Genomic DNA, 10,356 nt, shown 5'->3' on the forward strand with positions numbered 1-10,356 from the left:
CATGTATGAAGAGGTTTATACCTCGACGCAGAATCCGACCTGTGACGATTTCTTGCATGTTTTCCCTCTCTCTCTCCCCCCTTTCTCACCCAACTGTCCAGTCTGATTAGTAATTGCATAGTATGTCCATAAAAATCTCATAAATAGTTATAGTATACAATGTTTATACTTTCACTTTTGCTATTTAAATTAAGAAAAAGCTCTAGGCTAACCCATATTTTACAGAAAGGGAATAAAGAAACTATAAAGATTGCATGTGATGCGCCATATGCAGGACTTAACTAAAGCTATTTACTGACGGGGAAAGACAAGGAACAAATTGAAACTGATTTTAAAGCTATTTGGCTGCCTCACTTCTTTTTTTTATCTTTCCTCATTTTAAACTTTTAGGACGGAAGCTTTTTGCAGGTTCTGTCTCTCAATAACTCTTACCAAGGGCCCCCAGTTCATCTTAAACATCTGAGAGTCTTACCTGAGATTGCAACCGTAGTCTTCAGTCTGTTCCTTGGCTGTTGCAGCAAGCCATCTTGACAATATTTTCCTAATGAAGCGCCATGCCTGCTGTCATCCTACACACACTGGCAATGGCAGGTGTTTGCAGTGGTAAATATAGACGCACTGGGCTGCATTTGGCTCGCCTTAGTCTTGTGTCAATCCCACACTATGCAAAATGAAAATGTTGCCCAATGGGAGACTTTTCGTTTTCATCCTTTATCAAGCTCTCCTTCACGTTTTTCCCAACACACCTGTGATGGGACGAAGACAGAAACAAAGACCTGTCGCTCCAGGAAATTCTTTCAAAACAAACAGTGAAAAAGAAGAAAAGTGACATCAATGACTTTGATGAGAAGAATTTCTGTCTCACGAGACTGTCTGGTGGGCATGCAGACAGGAAGAAAAGAGCTTGAGTTGGATTTTGCCATGTAAAAACAATATTGATTGTGTGATGCCTTATTAATTACTGTAGGAGAAACTCTGCTTACCAGGGAGCAGCACCCATTGGGAGTGGGATTCTCACTTGGTCTTGAAATCATCAGGTCACTTGGCTGGAGGACAGTCCCTCCACCCATCGGGCCTTTGTTTCATTTGGTGCAGCCTTGGGTGGGGCTGGCAGGAGGGAAATATAAAAGATGTATTAATGCATCAGACAGACATCCCCTGTGGTCTTCAGTACATCCCCATCCATCTTTAATTCCTCCCACATCTTCCTTATCAAAACCCAACACTGCAGAACATGTGGTGACTTTCGAAAACTCAGGAGAAATTACAAGAGCAAACGTTACGGTCAAAACACAGACACCCGATGCAGAGTTAAGCTACTTTGTTGTCTCCTCTTCATCACCTCCCCCTCTTCAGTGGTGCTCTTGCTCTTCAAAGCCATAATTCATTGGATCCGGTTTACAACAAAATACCCGTCTTTTTTACGACATCAAGAGGTGTCAGCCACCAACAGAATTAGATCCTGAGTGACAGAGAGGAGAACAAAAGACTTGGGTATGACATGTTCACTTGCTGGGGCTGCTCTTCAGCAAAAATAGAAAATATTTTGATGTGCATCTGTGTGGAAACAGAAGAAAGATGAAGGTGGTTTAGTGATATAAAGGGGACATCAAAAAAGAAAAAGCTGTGGTGGGATTTAACTTAAATGTATTTATTTAAAAAAAAAAAGTGAGACACAGAGATGACAGGTGACTGTGGGACCATTTTAGCTCCGTTAGGTTTTGTTTCTTCTTGACAGCTGTGTTTCCTACAGGAATATGAAAAAGGTGCAAAAAAGTAAGGAATCTTAGAAATACAGACACCAGTGTTCTTTGGCTATTCAAGCTCCCATAATTAAAAGAAAAAAACACCAGTTCTGGATGAAATACTTCCCCAGTTCACATAGTTTTTGATATGTATTTTTTTGACAGCTTGTTCAAACTTTGACAATGAGGTAAGACTTATTTAACTATATAAATAGAGAGTTTGGTTTCAAAGGTCGAGAATGCACTTTGAACTGCAGCTTTTAAGAAGGGAAAAAGTCCTTAAAGTAATCTGAAAAAAATGGAAATTTAGACATTTGCAAATCGAGTGAATTCTCGAACAACAGATCTTCAAATGTTGAGAATTTTGTGTTGTTTCCAAGGTGAAGAATTATAAGGGAACAACATACGTCTATTTGACATTTGGCAATACAACTCGATTTCCTCTAATCTACAAAAGTTTTTCACTCATGCAGAGTGAATGCATCTTGGCAGACTCCTCTCATCGTCCATTAGAAATACATTAGTCCTGGTGTGTTTGAATACCTCTCAATTCACACAACCACCAGCGAAGATAAGACTTTCAGATTCATTGCTGAGATCTCAGTTTAAGCAATTGTCGGGGTGGACATAGAAATCTGTTTCAAAGTTAAATGTGTTTATCTAAATCACAACTTCCCACTTTGCTGACATGATCTTTGTCTGGGTTAATGCAATCATTTCTCCCTGCTAAAGGACCACAGGTGCCACAGCCACTGCTCAGGAAATTTAAGCTGTTAACATGCAGCTTTTTGTGTTGCTGTTACTCATTTTATAAGAAATATTTTTGTTCGTTTTACTTTTTTTTTTATTAAGAGTTTACACTAAATAAAATTCACACTGTGGGTGTGGTATAATCAAAATTTGATGGACAATGGCTTGGGATCGTGTAGCAAACAATCTCTCTGTTGTCAGATTTTGATTCAAAAGTTGCTAAACTCAGAATGGTGCTCACACGTATGTGACATCATCAGCGTCAAACGATTGAGAAGTGACCGGACAAAACAACACAGACATCCATCCAGATGTGTTCTAACTTTGGAAAATGTAATGTTCATATACAACCATACTGTTCGTAGTGACAAGCCGATTGAGAAAATAGTTATATGTTATTTGTATTTAAAAAAGACACAAATGTATGATGTATGATGTATCTTTGTTCTAAATCTGAGTTATTAATCAATACCTCCCTGCTCTATTCAGCACCACAGTTGTCTGTCACATTGATGTAGAAAATGCTGCATCCAGCATGGTTCTGTCTGCTCCACACTGACTGAAGAGTGCTGCTCTGGGGTGACTTGAATAATAATGTACAAGGGATATGGATCTATTCCTCCAGTAATCAATAACATCAGTGTAGCAGAGCTCCTCTCTGCTGCCTCTGATGGACCACATTGGACAAATGTCTCCAGTAATGAGCGAGTTAGAAAGAACAAGCTAAGAAAACAAGTCAATAAAAATGATGAGTAGGAAAACCTTTTTTGGAACAACACCCTCAGAGAACAGCTGAGCCATGCCAGTCGACATGAGAAGATGAGAAGCAGCAAGTAGTGTCTTTGTTAGTAGTGTCCCCTTAATCTTTCCTTACTTTGAAGATGCTTTGATGATAGCATCATGCATCATAGATGTAGCATAACATGTTTACATGTTCAGAAGCTTCCTCACCTTAAGTCTGATGCTACCATCATGTTGGTATAGAGGCAGAAAAAACAGGAACAACCAGCACAAGATACAGAAAGGTTTAAGGATAAGTCCACCCATGTAACAAAAAACGTTCGGAATTGGAAATTTGGTTGTATTTGTTATATTATCTGCCACTGACACATATGCTAGCACCCCAACAAAAAGGTGAATAACTTTCCATGAAATTCACACTCACAGCTATGAAAAATGAGGCAATGCCCTGGATAATCAGGGCAGCAGTAGCTCAGTTTGCAGGGACTTGGTTTGGGAACCGGAGGGTTTCCGATTGAAGTTCCTCTACAGACCAAGTACGGATTGCGGACTGGTATATGGAGAGGTGCCAGTTTACCTCCTGGGCACTACTGAGGTGCCCTTGAGAAAGGCACCGAACCTCCAACTGCTCAGGGTGCCTGTAGTGGGCAGCCCCCCTAACTCTGCCATCTCTACATTAGTGCATGTTTGGGGTCATGTTTGTGCATGTGTCTAAGGTATAACAACAACAAAAATGTAACAATGTAATTACCCCCCTTGGGATCAATAAAGTATGTCTTCTTCTTATAATCCACAGCCCTCACTGTCAATAGTTTCCATTTGAACTATTGTCTTTTGTTTATCTGTTGGCTGAATTGACCCTGACCCAAACATTATTAGATGGGCCCTGATTAGGACAGAAGGTGGAAGAGTTTGGATGCCTTGCCAACTTGTCTGAGAGCCTGCTGTGGAAGAATGCGTGCCCATATAATCAGTTCAGGCCTTAATTTGATTTGATTATAGTGTCCTGCTGGATGAGGAGAGGAGTTGCACCCTGCTGGCTGCAGCCCTCCGGCTGCTGTCACATACTCTGTGTGAAGTCTTCGAGAACTTGTTATGAGGACAACTAAGGACGTATCTCTCCTTTTCATGCACACACACACAAACAAAAGTTGAGAAAAAGTTGACAAAAAGTTCAGGCAGGCTTCATGTGCTACTGGCTTTACTCCCTTTAAAACAAGCAAAGATATGTGTCATATCTGCATATGTGTGCATAGTAGGCTACTGCAGAGTTTGTGTGTGTGTGTGTGTGGCCAAATGTGTGTTTAGCAGGTGTGGACAAGAAGGAAAGTTACATCCCACCTCCACCCTACCATTTGGTAAAACATCCTCTCACACACTCACTCACACACACACACACACACACACACACACACACACACACACACACACACACACACACACACACACACACACCCCTCGATCTGCAGTAAATACTTGTTTAGTTGATTGTATCAAAGGTTTATATCAAACATAATGGTTGTTTTTTTTTGTCTGAATTTTCTTTTGTTTTGCAAGTATCCAGTTACTTTCGATCCCTTTTTCCTATCTCTGGCTTCATATTGTCATGTTACTCTGATATTTGAGACCTTCCTTGATGATATAACAGTTACTGTATGTGACTTCTTTTACGCCTGTACATTTCACGTTTCCGTTTTCCGTTTCACGTTTCCGCCAACAACATACCACAGCTTCACCTCCATGGAGCAATTTAAGTGTGACTGTTGACATATATGCGTTTTGTGTCTGAGCGAGTAAATGAAAGACTGGATGGAAGGCAGAGTGTTTTCTTTTTTGCCCAAGAGATGGTGTTAGGAACGGACTTACATTTCTAATGAGCACAGGGGCATCAGTATCCGTATGTGAGTGAACAATCTTCCCCTGAAGATGAAGCTCAGTGGATGATCCTGGGTTGGGTGGAAGACAGAGCCATCAAGCAGGAAATGGTGTCTCACAAAGAGGAGTAAGGGACTGCTACGACCTGTGGCAGGAAATAAATATCCTGCGACACAGCCAGGCATGTAATGGGAAAACCCAGGCACCAAAACCCAAGTGTGCACACACACACAAAGCCAAACTGAGATAAAATATTCAGCAGAAAAACAAAGGCAGTTCCTTGCTCAATCTAGGTCGTCAAATGAATTGTTTGACATATTTCTATCCAAAGATAGAAATTGACAATGACTGCTTTTGCAGTGATTTATCTGACAACAATTTGAGTTCATAATTCAAAGACTGCTTCATTCACTGTAGTATTGAGATGTTGAGCATATTCTATGGATCACATGTAATAGAGCCTTTTCAAACAGCCCCAACGTGTAGAAAATGTAACTTAAGCTAAATGGAGAGATTTACATGGAGGACATTTTGCTTTGATAAAGATGTAGGATGACATTTGAGCTTGAAGCCTGAATGCATGACTGTCTTTTGAGAAAAGACAGCTCTGAAAATGACACAACATAAAGCTACCAAGGAATTTTCATCAAATGCCATTACATTTAGTCTGGATCTGTTGAGGCCAGTGCCATGTTTTATGTTGGTCTGAGTGGAGCGGCAGCAGCTCAGGGGACACCTGCAGGCTGTGCAAGCGGGACAGAAGCAGATGAACCTGGGGCACTGGAGGAGGTGATGGGACGGTGGAGAAGGGAATGAAGAGTGTAAAGAGCACCTTCAGTAACCAAACAATAAATTCAGTATGTTGGAGTCTTTGTTGCCCGTTACTACTGACTGGTTTTCATTTGTTTCATCTGTTTTTGTAAACTTAGCTTACTGTAGTTATTGTTAGCAGTGGACAAAATTTTTTTTTGATTGAAGTCTACATTGTGTAGTGTAATTTCTTTAGTTTAGTAGGTGATTTTAACATCTAGCTCTGGTTACAGATTAGTTCTGATTTCCAATACGAGCTTAACGTTTGCTTTTTGAACCAAGCCAAACGGCTAAACAAAGACAATCTAGATGTGGACTGTAACAACATTTCTGCATTAACTTGTTTGAAAATGCACAGGAGGGGTGACAACATGTGAACGAGCAGATGATACATTAAAATGATTTAAAAAAAAAAAAAAAGGATTATCTGTAACAAATGAGCAAGAAAATTGCCTTTGGGATGATTAAAGTCCTGATCTATACAGCATCTGTTACTCTGTAACAACTGTTAAAGGGACACACCATACTAAATGACACCATACTCAAAATCTGTTGATTTTCACTATTGAGGTACACTATATTGAGTCATATGCCAAATACTGTTGTGTGGTCTTGCTGTTCTTAATCAAGGACTAACCGTTCACCTTCAATGTTCAATGTGGATCCTTTAAGTGCATGTGCTTGATGAATGAAGAGAGGAACAGAAGGAAAAGTAGTTACAGTTCTTCAATCTTTAATGTAAACAGCAGTTTTTGAGGGGCTTTGAAAAATCCTAAAGTAAAACATTTGAAGGTATTAAATAGGAAGGGGAACATATATAAATCATACTAGAAATAACAACCATGATCTGTTTTTAAATTAAAAAAAATACATAGACTTTCAATTTTGTGGCCATATAGTTCCCAACACACAAAAAGACAAATTCCCTTAACCAAAACATTAACATCTTATTTGTAATACCAACTACTAGGTAGTTTCACAATTTTAAAATCCCTAAATTATGACCATCTTACAAATGAATAAAATAAAAGCTCAAAATATTGCTTAGGAATGTTGTGTACAGCAGTTATTACAATGAGAGAGACTCAAATGAGGGAGAGACGAGTGTGTGTGTTGACAATAGTGGGGCTTTTATGGTTGGTTTGGCAAAGCCACTGTGTAGGAGTATACAATATGCATTAAGCAGCAGTGGGATAGTAACATTAAAATATTTAAAAGAAAGGCTTTGTACTGGAGTACAGTGCCTTGGTTTTGAGGAACAACTTATTCTAACAGTCTTCAGTATATGTATAGCAGGACAAAGCGGATATAAGAGACTATTTTCATGAAGTATTCATCTTAAAATGTCCTTCAACCTTCCTTTCAGCCTCTTAGAAAACATTTAGCTGCCACAAATACTGTTAGTAAGAATGTGACAGGAAATACTGCTGGGAAGGGGAAGGCAAAACCCAAAACCCCGTCCCTCCCTGTTCCAGGACTACACAACTATCATTCCTTCCCCCACAGAAGACCTGAGGAAAAACAATAAAGTAAACATAAAAAAGACAACAAGGAAGCTGAATATCTAAGCATTTTTCTACAACAATCTTCAAGCAAAAAGACCGAGGGCGCCTTGGTCGAGAAGAAGAAGTGAATGTCTCAAACATCAGACACAGGAGGAGAATGAGGAAAAAGACGCACAATGCCCAACGACAGGCCCAACAAATACTTCCTGGTTTCTTGTCTTCATGGCAACCTGATGACACTGCAACGAACTTGAGTCCCCCCCTTGTGCAGCAAGTCTATTAATATGCACCATGTTCCCTCTTATAAAGGCCGAGTGAGAAGCAAAAGGAAAATAGTTTAATGAATCCTTTTTTGTTGATTCACAGTTCACTGTTTACATTATATGGTTTCATTTGTTTTTTGTTCCAGTTTATAAGAAAAGGGGACTGGTCCAGTGAGAACAGTAGGTGCTGGGTGGGTTTGGGCCTGTGGGGTCGTTCGTCTAATTACAGTCGTAAACAAAGTCATAGTTGCTAGGTTCTTTGGGAATCGGGGGTGGGGCCTCGGGAATCTGGATGTTCTCTAGATCCAAGAGGCGGAGCTTCATCTCCATGGTGAGCAGGGTGTCCATGTCAGATTTGGTGTAATCGCTGGTCATCTCCTTCCCCAGGAGAGCATTTAGACCGTCTGTCCACACGCAGTACTGCAGAGACATGGACAGAGGTAGAGACAAAATAAAATACAATCAGGTACTGGCAGAAAGAAACTTAAGTCATAACCACCAAACTAAATACTTACAGAGATCTACAAACTATAATTAATAATGAAATGTTTTTTTTTTTTTTTTTTTTAATTAAGCCTGTTGACAGCGTACAGACTCCACCTGTTACAAAGAGATGCAGGCATAAAAGAATCTAACCACAAAGGGAGGAAAGTTTGTGTACACTGTGACTCAGGAGAAATAGAGCAGGGACAACAACTTCTCTTTTGTCTTAAATACAAACGTCTATGTCTAAAAACATATTTTAAAAAAGGTTTCTGATTTAAAGCACCAAGAAAACGATGTGAATAATGGAAGGAAGTGTATAGTATGTAATATATCATCATAATCTATGAAAAACAACAGCATTTTTTAATTTGCCAGACATTATAGTCATTATATTATGATTATAGTTTTCTAGTCTTTGATGGAAACTCAAAGGTCAAGGCAGATGGCCGCCCACCTGGAGGTTCTGCGTGAGGTTTCTGCCTGTTAAAAGTTTTTCCTCGCCATCACCACACTAAGTGTATGCTCTGCAAATTATAGAATGTGTTGTAGACCTACTCTAACTGTAAAGTGCCCAGTAATAACTTCTGTTAATTTAATTTAAAAATGTAATTGAATAAACATTCCATTCAGGTTTAAAGCTTAGTTAAGTTTAAAGTTAAAAAAAGTTAAGTCTCAAGTTAATTAAGTTAAGTTGTAAAGGCTAAATGCAAGTAGGGTTGGTTGATAAAATGATATAGTCACTGTCAGACAATAGACATTTGTGTATCATCACTAGCTATGCCTTAAATGTGTACACTATAGTTGTATACTTGTGAAAAAAAAACTTTCTCTTTGTGTTTTCATTCTTTCTGACACTGTCAACAGCCGCAGGGCTGCTACTGTTGGCTTACCTCATGCTTGTCAGGAGCAATAAAGTTCAAATACTCGTCCGACTCATAGAGGACAGAGAAGGCCAGCTCTAACACCTCCTGGAGAGAGGACAGAGCGAAAGGCAGAGAGGGAGCAGTGAGGAAGAGAAAGAGCAGATGATACAGACAGTGACAGAGTGAAGGACGTGGGATGAGATAAGAGAAAAAAGTTGCACGAAAAAAAGAAGAAGGAAGGAACAGGTGAGATTTACACAACAATGCTGCCATACCAATGCAATCTCTCTCTTCTCATCAAGTCTTGTTACAACAGTGGCATATCAACTCATCGGGTATCAGCAAGCTCAAAGAGAGAAATGACAGAAAAAATACCTAACCCCATTGAAAAATGCCTGGGAAGGCTGTGAATATGATGTGATATGAATTTGGGTGTATTCCCGCCTGTATTCCCATGCTCCACTGTAGGAAATTATTTTAATGCAGTGTGCGGACAATATAGGTACACCGTACGCCACATTTGTACACATGAAAGCAATTCATTAAAAGCCTTGCTTGCAATTAGCGTGAAATTAGCAGTTTATAAAGGCAGCAGGTAAGTCAGAGTCAGGGAGCCGAGGTGCACTTAGTGAGGGATAACTTGAAGGTGTAGTTCTGCTGTGGGATTTGTCGCAGATCAGGCACAGAAAAAAAAAGATGTGATGCTGAAATATAAATATTTTTTGCTGAAGTGATGAAGTTATCATTTATTTGGACATTTATTACTCAATATAAATGTTTCATTCATTGAAAGGTTCATAAAGCAAATACTGGGAGAGTTTTCAAAACCTCAAATTAAGTTATAGGTTGTAAAACCCTTAAAAGAAGACAAACAAAAAGGTTGTATAAAAAGAGTCTAAAGCCATGCTAGTGTCTGAGAGGCTGTATTTGGGCATAGTGGTACTTTGACATAAATGCTAACCTCAGCATGGTCACATTGACAATTTTAACAATCTGATGTTATGCAGTTATAATGTTTATAATGTTTACCATCTTAGTTTAGCATGTTATCATGCTATACACAAAGTACAGCTGAGGCTGATGGGAATGACATCAGTTTGGAAGTACTGTAACAAAGTATTGGTCAAATTAACATGCTGACTTGATAATGGAGAAGTCAGAGGATCAAAAAAATGATTCCAGATCATTCTGAAGGGACCATGAATGCCCGTACATAATAGTTGTTGAGATATTTCAGTCTGGACATTGTCCCCCTTAGACCCATGCCGCCAACTTAAGACGGTGGATGTAGATGACACTGATTTATTTATTTTATTTA

General features: G+C 39.3%; 1 protein-coding gene across 5 annotated transcripts in view; it reads right to left on the minus strand.

Moving 5' to 3' along the window:
* Nucleotides 1–6,633: 6,633 nt before the first annotated feature.
* elmo1 (engulfment and cell motility 1 (ced-12 homolog, C. elegans)) overlaps nt 6,634–10,356 on the minus strand; it is a 99,928-nt gene continuing 96,205 nt past the window's right edge. For all 5 annotated transcript variants that reach the window (XM_032534950.1, XM_032534947.1, XM_032534949.1 and 2 more), the window contains 2 exons: nt 9,066–9,143; nt 6,634–8,109 (listed from right to left, as the gene is read on the minus strand). In XM_032534950.1, the coding sequence (XP_032390841.1) occupies nt 7,909–8,109; nt 9,066–9,143 (279 nt within the window). In that variant the 3' untranslated portion in view covers nt 6,634–7,908. The remainder of the gene's footprint in view (nt 8,110–9,065; nt 9,144–10,356) is intronic.

The sequence above is a fragment of the Etheostoma spectabile genome, chromosome 14, assembly GCF_008692095.1.
Source record: "Etheostoma spectabile isolate EspeVRDwgs_2016 chromosome 14, UIUC_Espe_1.0, whole genome shotgun sequence".
In the NCBI taxonomy this organism is placed as follows: Eukaryota; Metazoa; Chordata; class Actinopteri; order Perciformes; family Percidae; genus Etheostoma; species Etheostoma spectabile.